General features: G+C 38.3%; 1 protein-coding gene across 22 annotated transcripts in view; it reads right to left on the bottom strand.

Moving 5' to 3' along the window:
- Positions 1-20093, bottom strand: part of ESRRG (estrogen related receptor gamma) — a 464785-nt gene that overhangs the window by 4290 nt on the left and 440402 nt on the right. For all 22 annotated transcript variants that reach the window (XM_065679881.1, XM_065679878.1, XM_065679888.1 and 19 more), the window contains one exon: positions 9979-10248. In XM_065679881.1, the coding sequence (XP_065535953.1) occupies positions 9979-10248 (270 nt within the window). The remainder of the gene's footprint in view (positions 1-9978; positions 10249-20093) is intronic.

The raw sequence follows: 20093 nt of genomic DNA, 5'->3' as shown, positions 1-20093 counted from the left end.
AGGTTTCCCAACAGGTTTAGCAAATTTCTTCTGCTCCAGGCACATTCACAGAGATGGGCAACACTTAGTATGTTCCTGAACAGCTTTTGTTCTGTGAAGCTAACATCTCCTACAAGGTGTAAACCTGCCCTCCCACACACTTAGAAGGTGATTTATCTTCTTATTGTTGGGGTTTTGCATTTTTTATAAATCACTCAAAGCAAACAACTCACCCTATACCTTCCCAGTACAGGTTAGATGTTTTGGTGGTCTAAGTATTGAGTGACAAGCCCAGGCACAACACACAATAAGAACTAAACTAAGCTGCTATGTGACCCAGAAAGATTAAAGCAAGGAAGTGTGAAATAAAAGGAAAAGATCTAACTGAAATAGCTGTAAAACCCTCAACAGCATAGATACAGAACAGGAAGATGTCCCTATGAACACGAAGTTACTAGACCATGCTGAGATGACTTTGGATGAGCAGCCCTAATTCTCTGATTTTTATGTAGCTATAAATGCCAAAAAAACCCCTGGATGTGGTCCAAATTAAGGTGAATGTGAGTAAGGAAGAACTGTCAGAGGTGAATGAGGCCACTAACAGCCCCTATTGGCTACCAAAACTTGAATGGGCGACAGACTTACAGAGCCAATAAAACACAATCTGAAAATACAAACGCTGAGAGGACGTACAAGTCCTAGGGACAGGCTACATTATGCAAGCTCCACTCAGGGTGAAACTGGGACATGGTGTTATTAAAGTATATCCTTGAAAACTCTAGTTAGTACAACTCTGCTCTGCACATTAATTTTTGCTTTTGGAATAAAGCTCCTGTTTCCAGAGTAACGACTACGGAGCTGGATGGTGATGAACCCATTTCCATCATCATTTCCAAGCCCTGTGTTAAGCAGTCTGATGCTCTGGATCAGTATTTTGACAGAGCTTCATGTTTTACCCTGTTAACGATAACATTCAATTTTGCACGTGCTTCAAATACCTGAATTGCACACAGAATTAAGATGTACCTAAGATTCATTCCCTAAAAGCCGACATGCAACTATTTCCTCAGATAATTAGGCAAGATAGTAAATAACTCTCTCTTTTCAAACATAAGCATGTAAAATAACTGCGAACCAGTAAATAAAAGGTTAACGAAAATATCCCAGCTTCTATTGTCAAAACAAATGAGCAAATTTAAAAGAAAAAAAAAAAAGTTACAGCTCCTGCTCTAAAACAGACACTTAATTATATACAAGTTTGGATCATTTAGCACGTTTTATTGATTCTGATGACAGTTTATCTGTTAATTACACATAATGGAGTCCTATGGGGATTTTACATGTTTAATAATTCTGAGACTTAGCGAATACATGCTCTTAGAAGCATGTAGCTCAGACGTTCACTGCAGGGCTGTGATACTGCACATAAAAGTGCACTGTGCTGAAATCAGAGGAATTCTGTATCCTACAAACACATGCAATCGATACAGACATGCTAACACACACATACAAACGTGACTGATGCCTTAAGCATAGTGTCGAGCCACCGGGCTAAATTTGGAATGCAAACCCCAAGCAAACTGTAGTCTTTACTCCCTGACTCTTTACCCAGTCCTTGGATATTCACAGCTGTGCTATGGAATACACCATGTGCTACTCCACTTAATGCTTCCATAAACCACACACTGCCTGTGCAGAAATTACATGTATTTTCCTCCTGTCCCCTGTTCCAGGGCCACATTTGCTGGGAAACCAAGCATTAAGTTGGTATTGCATTGTATCAGCTTAGCAAGTCAAAGACTGACTCTTCTTGTGACTTTTTTTTTTTGTTTACACCATACTGCATAAAGAAACAGGTCTTTCTGGAGAACCTGACTATAAATGTTTAGTTTTCAACCCAGTCTGATTCTTCCCAGAATCAGTATTTGTAACTGACCATGTCTGCATTTGAAAACAGATGGATGGAGTCCACACTTATACAGTTTCTGCACAGAGATGAAACTTCCCTGAGATCTTTAGCTCTGCAGTTTGGGTGCAGTTTGGCCTAGAGCATTAGGAATATCTATGCTCTACATAATTCTTACACAGAAACTGAGTGAGTAGGGACAAGAGGAAGGGAAAACCCTCATTAAATTCGAGAATAGAAGGTGAATCAAAACCTGCCCTCAGATACAGCTATTACACTCCATGTTCTCAAACTCTTCCACCGCGTGGAGAACATCTTGCAACAAGGGATTTTATCCTCTCTTTGCAGGGGTGAGTGCATACCATCCCTCATGTAAACAGCACAATTGGTTACATGCAAAAATAACACTAATAAAGCATTTAATGTATTTGTTGCTGTCTTTGAAATCAATTTAGCAGCGGGGAAGAAAGTGACCAGCCAGCTCTCCACTGGCCTAATGCAAGCACTCTGCTGCCAAATAGTGTTTCATGGAGCAGTTTAGGAAGCTGTGCCTTAGGAAGCAGATTTTGTCACAGGAAATGGGGTAAGAAAAAACCAGCAGAGAGGGAGCACTTCCAAACAGTGATTAAGACTTCAAACTGTTCTTTTAAAATGGTGATTTATTTGAAAGACTTAAAAATTATTTATTTAATCAAATTACTATGATAATTTAAGTTCCCATTTACAGAAAAGATTCAAACTCATTTCAGCTTTACCCATTCTAGGGTCTGCTAATGTTTAAATGCAAACTTGCTCAATCTGTGCGATTTAATCACACCTTGATTCAGCTTGCAGAGTGCCCAGGAAAATACTAATCTCTACAAAGATCCTTCTTCAAGTTTTAGCCTTGCACTCTGGAACTTCCACTTTATTCCCGATATTAAACGAATGTAGATCTTAATCCCTCAGGCTTTAAGCCTTTGAAAATAAGGAAAATGGTTGAAAACGCTGAACTAGCCAAGGGCGAAAGAAAGGAAAAATAAAAGAAAAGAGAAGTCTTCAGTAACTACAGACTGGCAGATGTAGACTTGAATTCAGAGCAGGTTAACTTGCTGCTGATAAACCCAATGCTCATTAGCAAGAGAGGGCAATGTCAACAAGAACCATTGTAATTTTAGGATACGCAATGGGTTGTCTCTGTGACAACCCAGAAATAAATAAATAATTCCACAAACAATATGAAATGGAATTATAAGTTAGGTTCAAAGATTTGGAATGTTCTTCCTCTGCCAAGAAAAACCTTTTGCTTTGGTTGGTTGTTTTGTTTTGTTTTAAACTAGCTTTGTAGACAGTCTGGATAATTTACAATTATGCAAGTAATATCCAGACGATAGCTATAGCCAGGTGTAATGCACTTAAAAATCAGTGCCTACATAAAACAATGAAATTAAACAGGGTAATTTGGAAAGGTTGTCATTTGAAAGCAAGCAGGATTTGATCATACATGCCCTGCAACAACAAAAATACCCTATGCTAGTGAAACTGCAGAGCTCAAGAAACACAAAACTTGTTGACACAATGGCCTGCTGAGAACATGGGATTTCAGTCTAGCAGGGCAAAAGTTGTTACTGATCAGTGCTGTGATGGGAGATAGTGAGATCCACAAATGAGGACATCAACTCATTGAGCTCTGCTTGGAAAATATCCTTGCAAATGCTTTCTTTCACCATCAGAGGATGGGAAAATAGAATTGTACCTCTTCTGATCAGCTGACTGTATCAGTGTGAAGAAATGGGAGAAAACTAGAGTTCTCATCCACGAAAAAACACAAGATGCAGATAAAAATTCAATCTACCTCATTTAAAATTCAAGCTTCATCTCAAACGCAGCAAACAAACATCCAGCCAACAAGGAATCATTTAGAACACACCACAGAGGGCGACAACTAGCTAAAGGCTGGAAAACAGCTGAACTGAGGGTGAGGAGACCTCTCTAAATACTGCTTTGAGGAAAGTTTAAGCCTTGTATGTGTGTATTTTGCACATAACACCACTAAGAAGTAGTAAAAACCTAGGGGTCTCAAATGAAGTATTTCTTCATGTCAGAAAATTCAGGCAGCATAAAGGAAGAAATTATTATAGTGAATTAAGCAGCAGGGAGTATGCAGCAGTGAACATACACATTAAGATGCTGATAAAGCACATCAGAGAGGAAAATACCAACAAGTACTTGAAAGACTGCAGTTGCTGTGATGTGATTCTTTATAGTTGAGCAGTTCACAAACCCAAACCAGATAAATCAGTTTAGGAAGTTTAAGGATCCTGGAAGAACTGGATCGGATGAAGAATGAGAACAGCAGGCAAAATGGTTTTTGCTTTACGTAAGGACAACAAAATCCTAATCTGGATTATGTCCCAGACAAGAGGAATGTAATATCTAGATTGTGTTGCCAATCCAAAAATCCCATAAAAAACACTGCAGTGTTTACTGATGGGTGAACTGCTCATAGAATTACAGAACCTCTCCCTCTCCTGCCCAAAATATAAGCCAGATTTACACAGGGAAACTTGCACTTTTCGAAGTGTTTGCCCACATTTCTTTCTGTCACTTTTATGGGGAACAGAACATTTTAAGCATATTGCTTAAGATAGAATCAACCCATGGAAACTGTTGCTAGCAAATCAAACACGGCTCTTGGTTCCCTCACCCAGCAAGAATTCCCACCCTTTTCCAATTCACAATTTAAACTGCCCCAGATACTTTGTTCCACCCTGTGTAGGGTCAGCAGATATACTTAACTCTGACCATCCTTTTGCCTGTCTTCCCTGCACAGAACTGTTTGTTGGGGTGTGCATGGTTAGAGTAAGAGACAAGCACATAAACAGAATATTTTGCCTTGCAGAAGAGTATGGCAAAATGGTCTGACATCTGCATTATTCTATTAAAAACTTCAATGGGAATATATATTGGAAATTAAAGAGGAATAAATCAAGAATTCCTTGTCCACAGGAATTATAGGCAGTGGAAACAAAAAAAGTAAAGCAGACTTGTAGGATTTTAGTGAAGAAGGTTTTAGTCTGGATTGCACTCATTTGGTCTACTTTTAGGAAGAGACATGATAACTGAAGCCTCAAAACAGTTTTTAAAACACAGCAGGAAATGAAGCTGTAGTAAGAAAAGAAATTACTTCACAGAACACACCTATTTATTTCAGGGGCGAACTGAAATAGTAGTGATCTAAAATCATAGGCATAAGGTAAGTTAAAATGCAGTAAACTACTTCTTTTTTTGTTATCCTTTACTTTCCACTAGGAATAGGCAATGAGGTCAATAAATTAAGGAATATTTCTGCAGTGCAGAACAAACTGCATATTATGAACTGGTCTGAGTACCTACTTAATAAGGCTACTAAAACTCTAGAAAGGGGACTTTGAATGACAGAGTTGGGGGGGTATGATACCAGCAAAAAAGATGTATGAATGCTTCAAAATCGATTTTATCCACTACAAGATATAAGTACTTCCCATAATTACCACCAATAGACAGTAGTCTAGCACTGTGAAAAGTGGGATGAGTAACAGTGAGTTAAGAGTTAATTGTGGATGCCATCTATCTGATTACTTGAAAATTGAGTATGAGGAAGAAATTGTGTTCAAGCTACACAAAAACTGACTACCGTAGCAACTTCCTTTTTAGAGAATTAGGTTTTTGCTGTACCATTCTCTACAAATTACATGAAAGAGTTAACAGATCTTGCTATTTATATTTGGCAAAATTAACACTGGTAACACACAGGTATATGTATATTTTGTATCTGCCTAGTCATGACAGATATGTTTTAATCATGAATTCTAACACTGACAAGAAGACTGAATAAAACAAAATGAAAAAACTGCCATTATTAGAAACTAAATAACAGTGTGTTGTGACATAAGGCACAGTCTATTCTGGGAATAAATATGATGTCCTGTGGAGTGCTTTAGAGAGTTCTACCAATTAATTTTTATTATGATAATATTGTTTAATGGTGATAGCTTAGTACTCTGAGTATACTCATTTAGTGGCTGGAAAGCTAAATATGTTGTCAGAAAGAACGAATACTTCTACCAGGATAGAAGATCATGTAACTTTACAAGCATCATTGTTGATCTGCACTTTATTATACTGAAATGCACAAGATACTTCCTGGTTCTCACTCCTTCAGTACTGAAAGAGTGCTGGGTTAGAGATCAGAAACTGTGATGGTGAGCAGAGATCCTTTTCTCCTCCTGGTGGTACAGGTGAGACGGCTAGTATTAGCATTTCAGATCAAATTTTCAGCAGTGCACAGAGTTAAGAGTTTTAAGCGCCTAACATCCACATTTGGGTCAAATTTTGCAAGATGCCTATGAGGCAGATGCACACAGATCAGATTTTCAAATGTGCTAATGTCTTTTGGCACCTTAGCTCCTTATGTTAGGTCTTAGATGGGAACCGAGCTTCTCTTAAAAATCTGAGTTGTGACTCCTAAGCTCTTCTGCAATATTGGGCCTGAAGGCACAATTTAGTCCTTACTGATTAGGCAATTTCAAAAAACTGCTCACCTGCAAATCCCTGTTTAGTATTAACTAATCTATCTAGGAAAGCATTTTCTAATACAAAATAGACAAGCAGGTCATCTTCTCTGAGTTGGAGCGTTCCCATGTGCGTATGTGCACTGGTGTAAGCTTCACACCTGTTCTGTAAATATCTCCCCTTCCCTTACACACGAGGAAGTAATTGGTACATGCATGTTAATGGAAACCATTCAAAGTTGATTTTCTGCGTGGGTAAACAAAGTGCTTATTGGTGCCAGCTTGCCTGAAGCTGCGGCTTCAAGGTACCTACCTGCTTCTGTGTAGAGAAGGTAGAGAAAGAAGGAAGGAACTTGTAATACTGACAGGATAAGGGCAATGCCCTACAGAGAGGGACTTCTCTGGAGTAAGGCCGTATTAATTACTATTGAACCAATGCAGATGTTTAAAACTAACCTAATAAATTCCGTATTAAGCACTACATAGTAAATGTAACTGTTGAAATCGGACCCGTATAGACTTTAACGTACAAAGGACTGAAATGTCTATGCAGTTCAGTACTGTGCACATGTATTTACACTTTTCAGATGCTATATGCGCTCCACTCAAAATCTACAAGGTTGATGCATCTTGCATTTCTGGACATTGACAGAAGTAGCATGGCACTGGCCAACCCTGCAAAGGGCACATTTCATAACAGGTGTCAGAGAATCATCCTGGAAAACAGCTCTTCCTCCCCACCTATTAGACACCAAATGGCAGGATCATCTCAGACTGAGCACTGCACAAGTAGATACGCCTAAAGAAAAGTTAGCAGTTGGGGGGTTTTAATGCACACAACAGTGAGATTTGTTGACCAAAACAAGGTTTGAGGTATTTATCCAAACAAAATACAATCAATATGAAGGCAATCTACAATTTCTTTTTTCCTGCTTCTATACACCAGCTGGGAAAGTACTATGACACCGTATCATAAATCACTAACACAGATACAGAGCTATAAACCCATCTTTTTCTACTGTTTAGACTAGAGTCAACCTGGGAACCTTTCTAGACAGTGCAGATATGGCAAAAATGTCTGAAACACCCAAGATGTCTTATTATACTGCATCCATCCTCTCTACAGCTATAAAAAGGCTAATATGTTTTAAACTAGAAAAATAAATAGTGGAAGTTTTGAAAGAAAGCAGATGTACCAACTGAAAATATTAAAATGTGGATTAAAATGCCATTATCTAATGGCATTTTATTTCTTTTTTTAATATAGCTGTATTTACATTAACGAAGTTCATAGTTATGTCAAAATAAGCTATTTCTGCTCTTTTCCATAAAAATAAAAATATAAAAACTCTAATTTTATTTGAGCTCAATGTTACTTCCATTTTAGTAGCATTTGTAAATTAGAACACTAGGGATCTGCTATTCATCGATGGGCTGTAATTCTGCAGGTGCTATTTTACACCTACAGGTTAGCAGAGCTACAGCTGATAGAATTTTGGTACCTGCTGCATATACAACCTGAAGCTGAAATGCTGAATGTCAGCAGTGAAAACACTCTGCTGAAAGGAAAGTCAAATGGCTGGGCTGCTTTTGAACTGCCCCTTGCAATGGTTTCACTTAAAAACAGTGATTTTCTTTGTTTTAAGATGCGGGAAGGAAACGTTTTCACTTAAATGTGCCCTGAATTTTTGTGCGCTGAATTGTATTTATCTCTGACAGCATCCTAGTTGTAATTCCCAATGAAGTTAATGAAGCTAGATGATTTTGATACACTCTGTGAACAATGTATGACTAAACTTTTCCTGGCAGCAGTATCTTTTATTGGTACTTAAACAGTGAACATCTCTTTTTCTTGCGGGGTGGATCGAGTGGAATTTAACGCCTTATCTCTATATTCTAGCTCCTTGTCCTTTTTATCAAGTGAACTATATAAATATTTCTAATTCAATCTTTGAATTACACAGTCAAAATAAATAAAAACTCATAATTCCAAATAACTTTCTTTTCTGTTCATTAAGCATGACCAATTTTGCAAAAAAATCCTTGTGGCTGCAAAACATACTCATGCGTCTATTTTACAATGGCCAAAAATGATAAATAAATCTTCAATTAAGAATAATTTTGATCTTTGAGGCATTTCAGCACTTTGTTTATTCTGGAAATAAGATAATATTCTAAAACTAGGGGCAGAGTTAGTGAGGTGGAGAATATTTGACAAAGAAACTAATAAGCATTTTGGCTTTGCATGTTTCCGAATGATATTTCCAATTAAAAATGCTAAATCGCCTTACAAAGACGAATAGGAAAGTACAACTTCATTGTTGAAAACAATTTCCCTCCTATCAATCTGAGGATCCAGGCATCAATATTGTAGATGAACTGTTAATTACAAAATCAATTAAAAAATTATTTCTAAAAACAGTCACACGTCCTGGCTCTCAAGAGGGCAATTTGGGCAGAAGGTCTCATCTCACTCGGACCGCGCCAAATCACAAGTCGTCATCCACAAGTAAGCAAAAGCAATCTGTTTTTTCATTTTTCAGCGCGGCTGAGCCCAGCCTGAGATTGATCGTCACATATGGCCCCAGAAAACAAACTGTCAATACCTTGAATGCTGCAGAATTTGAACAAATAGCCATCCGCCCATTCAAGCCACTCATTGCATCCCATTTAACAGATTTTATTGACAGTTTCCTTCTTGTAATTAAAGGGAAAACTACTGGCCAGCAACCAAGATAAAGTTCAAAGATAGGGTCAAAACAAAAGCAGATGGAGGGGCACGGTGTGACTGTCAATGGAACATAGCATCAGAGCATGTTATTGACACACAGGTATCTAATGATCAGCATGTCATTAAAGAGGGATCTATCGTGAACTTTATGCAAATTTTAAAAGGGACTTAAGACCATAACAAAGCATTAAGGAGACACAAAAGGAAAAACAACAAAGCACCAACGATTTTTTAGGTATCTGACAGTATTCCCTGCTTCAGCACTTTTAAATTCAAATGTAGGGAAAAAAAGAATCTCTTTCTGGAATTTTTAACCCTCACCACACAGGTAATGATTTTTTGCACAAGCATTCTCATAAATGCGGAGGATCCCTAAGGTAAGGTGTGGTCCTTGTGAGATAAAGGATATCCTCCCTTCTCCCATACCCTGAATTCACCCTATCAGATAGATCAGTAGCTGCCTTTAAAGAGAATGTATACAGCATATTCTCATGTCTCCTTTCTGTTTGCCTTAATTGCAATGATTAGACTTGTCTGGATTATGGAGTGGATTTAGGAGAACACATCTATATTAATTTGAGGGATCTTTGCCTGTAAAATACTCTCCAAATCATACAGTGCAATATTCTCCACTCCCTTAGGAACATATTTCACAATTAAAACCAGAAAGTTCTTAGCTTGAAGGCTGCATTTGTCGCCTTTTAGACTAAGGTCTGGTTAGCAATTTCTTATTCTAACCCCATGTTTAAAAAACAAGCATGCAGAAAGTATTATGGAGAAAGAAAAGTGACATAATAAAATTGTAGCAACCATTATGCCACTCTGCCAACCTGAATTAGCAAGTGCTATAGCTTTGAGGGTGACAAACTCTTCTTTCTCCAGCTTCATGCTCTTGTATTTCTTCACCAGCTGCAGTATGGCATTGTTAAGGTCAAGAAGGCCTGCCAATTTGGACTGGTCTTCATCCATAATATAATCTTCAGCATATACAAGCTCATCCTCGAAAGAAAGTGACCGGTATACAACACCAAGAATCAAAATCTCCATCCAAGCACTCTGCAGAAGGCTCATCTGGTCAGCTAGAGACAAAGTGGAGAACCCTGAATAGGAAAAAAAGGAAAACAGGAAAAATATTCAGCACATTTAGATTTGTCAGAAATCTCTTTTTGATTTAATTTACATTGTGATAAAACATGATTTTGTGCCTCTCCTCCCCATCCTACTCCAGGAAAGTAAAATCAATATAAAACCAAATGTTTTCTAATCAACACAAAGTTATAAACAAGCTGGAATTTGCAGGCTCTTTCTGTAAGAATCATATTAACTTGCTGAGTCTTGCAGTGACACTGTGATTTGCATGATGTCTTCTTTGTTCTGAAATCCTTATGCTTACTTCTAAAACCTGAGGTTGTGCATCTGATGGCTTTTGTTCATCATTACCATCATATGCAAGAAAGATAATTTAGGACAGAAAATAAACAACACCAAAACAAAAAAACAACACTTTTTTAAAATGGAAGATTTGGTGCTTTAAGAGAATTAAGGTGATTATCACAAAGAGGAAAACTCCCTTTGAACTTTAGCCTCAGGGACAAGAGAAGTAACACCCACTCTTCTCAGAAAACATGCTAATTACTTCTGTAGTGGCTCCTGCCTCTCCTAGGCTTGTTGGAATAACAGGGTGGCATATTAAAGTGCCAACTGAACAGCAGTCACACCATCCTTTTTCTGTGGTCAACCAAAACGTGAATAAATGGCCTCTTAATGAATTTAACTCCTGCTTTTTTCTCTTTTTTCTTCCCGCTGTCTCTCCTAATAGGATCACTAAGGGCAAACATCTTTACTGTCTTACCTTTTCAGACCCTTGTTTACAGAACCTGTTAATTTATTATATCAAACTGCTAATATCCCAATCACATTAGGAGCTACAAAACAGTATGTGAGAGGAAGTGATTTTCCCGGGCTGCTGGTGAAATGCAGTAGTTTGCCAGTTGGCACCATCAGCCACAAGTACTTAATAAAATCATCAAAGGGGATTAGTCAAGCTTTTCTTAAAGGGTCTTAAGACATGTCTGAGGCTTTCATTTAGTTGTTTATGGAGCTGCTTACATGTCCTTTGACAGGGTTCCTGCTGTAAGAACATTCTTTTTGGCGTTCAATTACACTTAAATGTATTTTTCTGTTTTGAAAGCTGAGAGTTGCAGTCGAGCAGGAATATATCAAACCAGCAGATCTGCAAGGCATCAACTCCAAACAAGATTTTCTCTATAAGCACTAAGCAGCAAAACTAATACAATAAAAAAGAAAACCCCACATCCAAACCACCAGGCATCCATAAAAAATGAAACATAAAACTGGCTGCATGCTCTCCCATTTTTCTCTCCCCTCCTTATTTGTTTTCATTTTCTCTTACTGTCTTTTGAGTCTTGTGATAGAATTGTAGCTCTCTGCCTTAAAAAAACACCCAACAACCCACAAACCCTAACAAAAACTGAGCCAACAACAGGAAAGCCTTGAAGAGGTGACAAAGGGAAATAACACATCTGCGATTAAAATAACTAAGAGGGAAATGGCAAAGAACTAATCATTTGAAAGGTTATAGGGAGGAATTCATGATTTCAATTAGCTTCAACATTTCTGTTCCATCTTTCAAGAAACAGTTTTTCTGCGGTAGCAGATGGACAGGGAATGTAGCCTGCAGCACAGTCCTGTGACAGCCCCATTCTCCCTCCCAGACACTGCTGTTAGTAAATAGATTTACACATTCTCCAATCTCCACACATCTTTCTGCCGAATAATTAAAAGCAGGATGATTAGTTTATTGAGTGGAAGGAGGAACTTTTTTATTGAGGTCCATCCACGATTTTATCAGGGCCAGCACTTTTACGGTTGTCATGAGGGTGCAGGCATCCAATTTTTCTTATCTGCCTGATTAATACAAACGCTGTTTCAGGACGCATTAATTAACAGATACAAATCTACGTTCTCATGGAAGGATCAATACAGAGAAGAAAAGAGGCATCAATGTGAATTTAGTGCTGATGATGGAGAAGGCACTCTATTGACATTTACGTGCATAGAAACTTTAAAGTTGCAGTGGAGCCCTTTTGTCCCTGTGATTTACAAATTAACAATTTTTCAGGTATAACAATGTTTCACACACTTCTGAGGAGTTTAATTAAGCAAAAAGCAATAAAATCAGGTTTGATTAAAAAAAAAGTTTAGCCTGCAATTTCCCTCTACTCTTATTCTTTTCCCTGAAAACTCCCAACTTCTTTATCTATTTTAATACAGGTTTGTTGTTTTTATTTTAATAAATAATGCTGGTTTTCAATCGCACTTATTGTGAGCCACAGTCAAAGGAAATTACATAGGCCCTGAGAGGGAAAAAATGGGAGGTTGCCTATAATTTATGGCACTGCACTCTTGAATAATCTGCATTCTGGTGAAGTAAATATACTAATTGTTTTTATAAGACACATAAGAAAATCAGAAGGATATTTTTTACATTGCAGAAAAACTTGCAAATATAAACTGCACTGTTCTGCTGTCCAATAGTAAATCAAATAAACATGAGCATTCTCTTCCTGATTGAAGTAACTTTCCCTGGAAAGCCTGCTCAGTGAAAGCATGTTTTAAGTTTTAAAGGCATCCCTCATGGGAATGTAAAACTGCATCAAGTTGTAATTAATCTGTTTCTGTTTTGATTTTTCAGAAAATGCAAAAGCATTCAGCATGTCTCTTGTATCACACCAATGCCTTTCTAATAGCTGGTCAGCAAACTACAGAGCCATACGTATTTACATACAGAGATTTATTTTTAATTGTTTGGGGAAGGTTATATTTACTTCATGCCAAACTGGGCTCTGATTCTGTGAGCTTTTGTTATATGAATCCCTTAGATCAACCTTGCTCTCTGTCAAGTGGACATCGGCAATTTAAAAATGCAACTTTTTTTAAAGAAGTCTCCAAATTGTATGAAATACAGTTCCAGCTTTCTGGATGGGTGTTAGCCTCCCCAGACTCAACTGTAAGCTCCTTCCAAACTGCCCCAAGATGATGCGTGATGGTGTGGTTTTGAACTTTGTTGTGAACCGTGTTGGTCCTTAAGAGTCTTGCAGGTCATTGTTTTAAATGTAGAACAGCAAAATGGCTTTTTAAATAAATACAGTGTTGTGCACCTTTTCCCCCTTTAGCATGTACCATATTGGTGACAACTTTGATCTCCTTCCATCTCCCTCCCCAAGTCAATGCCATTTAACATATCTCAGGCATTTGCTAGCAGGATGACTGTGTACCTTGACCTGCAGTTAAATAGCATGTTTATCTGTGATGTGGCACACTCCTAATAAACCAGATGACAGTTTGCAGTAACGTCATGTGGAAGGATTGAAAGGCTTCTCAAGAGTCAGGTACCCCTGAGGTAAGAAGCTTGAAGGAAGCATGTTTTGTGCCAACCCTCCTGCCATCTTCTACTAGACACTCGTGTGCTTGACAATGATGCCATGGGCACTTGTCAAGATTTTATTCCCTTTTTTTCTTGTGCCTAGCAAACTGATGCACTTTGCAGTCAACTTACAAAAAAGGCTAAGCATTTGAAAGTGTGAAGGGCAAAAAATATCTGACGGCTAGACTTCAAAAATACACTTTCATTTCAGAAAGCATAAATGTTTATTTCCTGAGCTGAGTGTTGACAGAAATAGGCTGCAGCACAGGCATATGAATTTAACCCCTGGTAGGCATTCTTTTCAGTGCGGGTTTTATGTGGCTGAACGCAAGCATCATAAATCTACAGGGTGTCTCGTAATACCAGTTAACAATAGCATTGATTTGCTGGTTACAGTTTTTCTTCTTTTTTTTTTTTTTTCCCCTCTTTCTCCTCCTTTCGGGGTCTGTAGCGTTTCTTCAGCTAAAAATAGATACTTTTCTACAAACAGCGTATCACACTCAAATTGTAATTATGCCGTAATGACTCGCTGAGATCACCGAGTGTGGATTGAGAAAAGGTTGATTGAGCAACCGAACATATGCTTGATTTTTTTCTCCTTTGCATACCAGTAAACCCAAAGCTCAAAGGAAGCAGAAATAAATAGGTAAAAAGGTCTTATCATTTTTATTCTAGGCGGGGAGCTGACCGCGCTCTGCAGCGCACCAAGCCAGCTCCAAACACAGTTCACAGTCTCTTAAACAGGGCTGCTTAAACCACAGATCTTTTCAAGTGTCAGCACATGCATCACTTGCTCTCTATTTCACATCGCACACAGCTCCATGCTAAGCAGGGTAAATCTTTTATATTCCTGAAGACCCTTTCCTCTACTTCATTAAGATGGACTTCATGGCCACTAACTCACTAGGGGCTACAGTGAAGCAGCTGCAGATGGTCAAGTGCCAAAGCAAGATCTGTGCCTTGCACACAGCACTCTGAGAACTATTGGACAAAATGAAACCAAATAATACAGTGGCTGGACTTACCCCTACAGTTATTTTCACCCTTAAGAATCTGATGTGATGCCTAAAGCAGGCTACTCAGACTTGAATCCTGGTTTATTTCGCTTTGAAGAGAAGGAACTTCCCCCTCCTCTGTTATGTGTTTAGAAATCCAAATATTTAATCAAACCAGGTATGAAATTGCTGGCAAATCTGGGAGATGCTTGCTTTTTCTGATTATCACCTCCCATTCATTTTACCAGTTGTTTTTGTGATTGTTAGCTTTAGGAGTGAAATATTCCTCTCGCCTGCCCTGGCTCGCACTTCAAATATCTTCATTTACATTTTTTATAATCAAAGCTGTGCTTGAAAATGACATGTTCACCAGTGTGTTGCGGATTCAATATATTTACACAGTTGAAATATCAGAGTTGAGTTTTTAAATTATTTACACTTAATTTTGATAGATTAACTTTCTTCTAAATGTTTTATGGATACTTATGTTTCAAGCACAGTTTCCTTATTTCAGACACAATGTATAGTCACCACTATCAAAAGAACAAACTGGTATTGGAAACACCCTTTAAAAAAACTTTTCTTTCACCCCTTTATATTTAGAGACTGCATGGCCTCATGGTCAAATTACACTGGGCCAAAGGCTTATTTTGGCTTCGCAGAAGTGAATGTAAAGAAACTTCATGTCAAGATCAGGTTCAGTCCAGTGCACTCTCAGATGTAAAGCTGTCACTTTGCCCTCCTCTCCCTTCCTAGCACACACTCAGTGCTTCCTGGATGCACTGTACAACTTCGTCTGGCTTTCAGGGATGTCAACAGAGGCCAGTTAAATTCCTGCTAAGGCTATGTTGTATTTTCTAGACATGATCATGGTATTTGCTGAAGGAAAGCCTGGCCGCCCCTTACTATTATTCACAGGTATCCAAGGAAGAAGATGTCATGATTGATTTTTTTTAGCCTACATTTAGAGCTGAGTCTCCCACATAGATCTAAGAGATCCTTCTCATGATATTAATCCATGGAAAAAAACAGATTTAATTGCATTTCAAAATACTCAATAGTCTAAAAAAACAACTATCAAGACCCACAGACATTTCACTGGTTATGAAAACCATTAAACAGAAGGAGAGCGCTCTCACTAATCACCAAACATATTTCACAGATTACGGATGAAATTTGGTGAAAGCTGGAACAGAAACAGATATAACTTATTATGCTGGGGTGAGCCCATTATTTCAATCTTTTTCTTTTCCTTCTTCTTTTTCCCTGTTTTTTTAATACCCATTTGATCATGGAGCCTCTGGTCAAAGGGCTAATAACTGCACAAGCTGAAATTTCAGTATAATTAAGAATTTTCAATTGAAAGGTCAGGTCACAAAACAAAAAAGCGCAGGTATTTGCCCCAACTTGAAAACCACAAATCAAGTTCCAAAAGCACAAACTACAACAGACGACAAACACAGCCAAAGGCTCAACTGATGCTGCTTGCGGGATTCAGCTTCCAACCTATTTAGAACTGATGAGCTACAATTAAAGTTCTGTTTAGAAATCAGTTTCATCCAACAACTTCTGCAAGGTAAAACTGCTGCCTTTCCTGAGCAATGCTTTGCTACATAGCATCTCCTTCTGCCCCTACAGCAGAGCTCTGTTGTTCTGTTGTTGTGAGCAGTGCTGTCTGTGCTACGAGTTGTGACTGCCATCTGTTAGCTGTGTGGCTGGGGGAGAGGGAAAATCTGACTTGCATACACAGAGGTGCCCAAGAATTGCTCTGACTCAAATATAAAAAGCAAAATGCTTTTGGAGAGTGCTGGGATGTTTTCAGCCCAGCCTGTGCACTTCCTTGGGGTTTATGTAAGTGTGTTTGTATTCCTAATTCTTGCTTGACCAGGTCCTTATAAAATATACATATTTTCCTCCATATTTTATACCATGAAGAAATGTCTATGATAAGCACTTTTTCAGTAACACCTACCAGTAAGATGGGAAATGCCACACTGAGCACTAAGAAACCCAGGGCTTTTATCACAATGCTACTTTCATCTCACTGAAAGAACAGCAGAGAGATGGCATGGCAATAAAAATGCATTCACACTGCACGTCTCTCTCAATCCATTATGAACAATGGATTCTCACTAAGCAAATATTCCCTTGTCAGAAGTATTTGCAACACTGGATTCATTCAGCAGGGCTAAGTAAGTGAAGTTCATAGCAATTTAAAAGCAGCAAATTAGACATTTACAAACAGTGAAGATGCTGCTTGTCTAGCATGACCTTTCACTCAAGCTATACAAAAAGGTGTTAATGTAATTTAAATACTAGTTGGAAATATTTCTGGTTTGCCTTTTACCCTGCGAAACCTTACACGATAACACTAAACAGGAGCAATTTAAGTTTGTCATTTCTTCCCAAGGCATATAGGGAGATGTAAGTCTCTATAGTTCTAATTGATTTCAGGACTTAAAATCAGAGACACCCCTCTCTAGCCACGCAAATGTTTCTAAGCAGCTGTTTTTACATTTCTTATTTCTAGCCACAGTACAAGTTCTTGTGAGCTGCTTCTTCAGCAATAGTAATGGAAAGGAGCTGGACAATGTGACCGATTAAGAACGTCTGCCTGACTTCACATAACCACCTTCAGTTACTAATACTCTGCAGTAAAATATTAAAGTTATAAAACCTGGTAAGTCACCTTTGCTTCACAACAGATTTGATTAGACCTCTGTGAATGGAGTACTTTATCATGGCATTTCTGGAAACATAAGGCTTGAGGCACTGTACTCTTTAACTCCATTAATTTTCACTTATTATTCCAGAATTCACAGAGAAAAAGGAAAATATAAGACAATAGATTTAAACAGATTAATACCTGATTTTCCCTTTGGTTTGCTTTTACCACAGGAACTTCCACAATTTTAAATAGCTTTACTGCAAACTTGTAGCAACCATATATAAAAAAAAAAAAAAGCCAGGCCAAACACCTACATTTTATCACTAGATGCTCTGAGAACAGAGGAATACCTGGTAAGTAGTAAACTCCTTTCTTTTTTTTCCCTTGTATGTTAGACAATTTGCACTCCTTGTGCATTGCCTTCTCTGCAGTGAGATTTAGAATTCTTAGATATGGACAATGACAAGGTTATATAATTCAGACTAGCAGTCCAATATGGCCCAATGTGGCTGTAGGTCTCCTTTAAGGTCAGGAATATGAACTTGCAGATTCCTGAGGGTTGTCTTTCCAATGCAATATATATGTGATCTGATTTATCTACTTAAAGTTAACTCTTGCAGTTGTTTAAATTGTAATCTTTGAACAAGGTTTGGTTAAGACGATGGGGATCTTTTTGTCCTTTTACTGAATACAGCAGAGGCAAATGACATGACATTGTGTGCTCCTAAAATCATCTTTGCTCCTGGACTTGAAAAGCCTGTGGCTGGGGTACAGCATTTTGTATGAAATTTACTTTTTAAGATGTCTGGCATATTTTGACATATCACCTGTGTGTCCAGACATTTGCATGGGAGAAAATGGAGCAGGGTTGTATTCCTGAACCTGATTGTTTTCTTTCACTGAGCCTATCTAAAAAAAAAAAAAAACAGACCAATCATGTCTTCAACATAAATACTGATTCCACACTAATTTTCCTTCAATATGTTGTGGACATATGTATTTGAGTATGGGTACACTAAAGCCAGACTTGTGGGTGAAAAAATAGAAACTACATTCTGTCATTTGTAAGGCAACTATATATATGAGAAACGACTACCATGAATACTGCTGAATCTCTCTTAAAGCCCAATTCAGAACATGGTAACATAGTTCAGTTTAGAACAGTCAGCGCTCTATGTACGTACCCTGTGTGTTGTATACCTTTATGCCTTACCCAGATCCTTCAAAGAGTACAGCTAGCAGAAAAGAAACTACAATCACACATAATTAAACAAAAGAGCCCACCCTCTTCCCTTTTTTCTTTTAAATTTTTAATGAACTAAACAAAATAGAAGAACACAGACTTTGAGAAAGGGCCATAACTGAGCTAATAACAACCATCAGCATTAGTTCAGGTACTGTTCCCATCAATCTCTGTATGGAGCAGCCTCCCAACACCTGCACACACAGACTGGGAATACCAAGATAATTCAGACTTCCGTTTCTTCAGCCTGGTGCACATTAGGCTTCAAAACCAAGTTTATTGGATTATTAGGTAGTAGGCTGGGTTTTGGTGATGGTGTGTTTTTTTTCCACAGAAAGAAGGGATTTCTTGTGCATTCAATACATGCTGCCTTTTATTAATAAGCTCTATGGGTCTCCTTTGAGAGTGCTTTTCCTCAGTGCTGGGTCACTGCTGTTTGCCTTTTGCTCTCCTGGGAAAGCCACCAGTCATTTCCTCACTGAGAGCTATGGCAATCCCTGCTCCCTCCATCTTTCCATCAGCCAAAGTCAGGTTTCCAGGAATTCCCCAATCATGTTAATAATATGAATCCAGTACTGGAATGTATTAGCATATGGAGACAACCATGCTTATGAGCCAATCACTGCATCTGTGTTAACCCTGCATGTGCTGAGCTAGCTAAAATCTCTTTCCATAGCCAAAGAAAAACAACATTTGCAACATTTTGGGTATATATACCCTTTCGCTCTCTGCCAGGCAGGAAAACAACACTGTCCTACACACCTTCCTCCTTCTTCCCAATTGTTCCAACTTTTCTACTGGTTAGCTGATGTTCTTAATGTGCTGCAGATGCCAACAAATTCCGCTGATGCCTACAGTCTCCCTGGTTATGTGGGAAGAGTCACACATATTCTCCTACATGAATGTGAAATTCCAAGTTTGCCTAGTTGAGTGCGTATGTACCATTAAGATCATCTCTGGAGACTGTGTCTTAAGTCTACAACACTCCACACACAGGAGAGAAAAAAAAAAAGAGAAAAAAGAAAGAAAGAAAAAAAGGAAGCTGCCTGATTCTAATACACATAATTAGCCATCGGCAGACTCTTAATTGCATACATTAGGATGATTCCATAGTGGAGATTAATTCTAAATATACCCAAGCAGCTGGTTAAGATGCCATGGATTACAGTGTGGACTGTACTTTTCCACTTAATTAGATATCAAAATTAAGCAGCAACAAGCATTTTGACATAACGGGGATCAAGCCGCCGCTTGGCATCCCAGAGCTGCACTAAAGTGACCGCTAAACAGAGCCGCACAGATGGAGAGATATTAAATGCCGCACTGGAAAGTAATTTCAAATAATAAAATATCAATATTTACATTTTAATTACCCCTACTGAGAGCCGCTCTGTCATTTTCACTATTGCCGACGCAGCAAGGGGTAGTGGAATGACATTGCGGCTCTGACTGCAATGACTATTTTGTTTCCATTAAAGAATGACAAGTGTTTTAGAGGCAGTGACACCCAGTGTGTGAACAAGAATGACAGCAGATCAGAAAATTCCTATTAAGGGAATAAATGACTCAACAAGAGAATTGACTTCAAGCAG

Source organism: Lathamus discolor, chromosome 5 (genome assembly GCF_037157495.1).
Source record: "Lathamus discolor isolate bLatDis1 chromosome 5, bLatDis1.hap1, whole genome shotgun sequence".
Classification (NCBI taxonomy): domain Eukaryota; kingdom Metazoa; phylum Chordata; class Aves; order Psittaciformes; family Psittacidae; genus Lathamus; species Lathamus discolor.
This window is presented reverse-complemented; position numbering and strand designations above follow the sequence as displayed.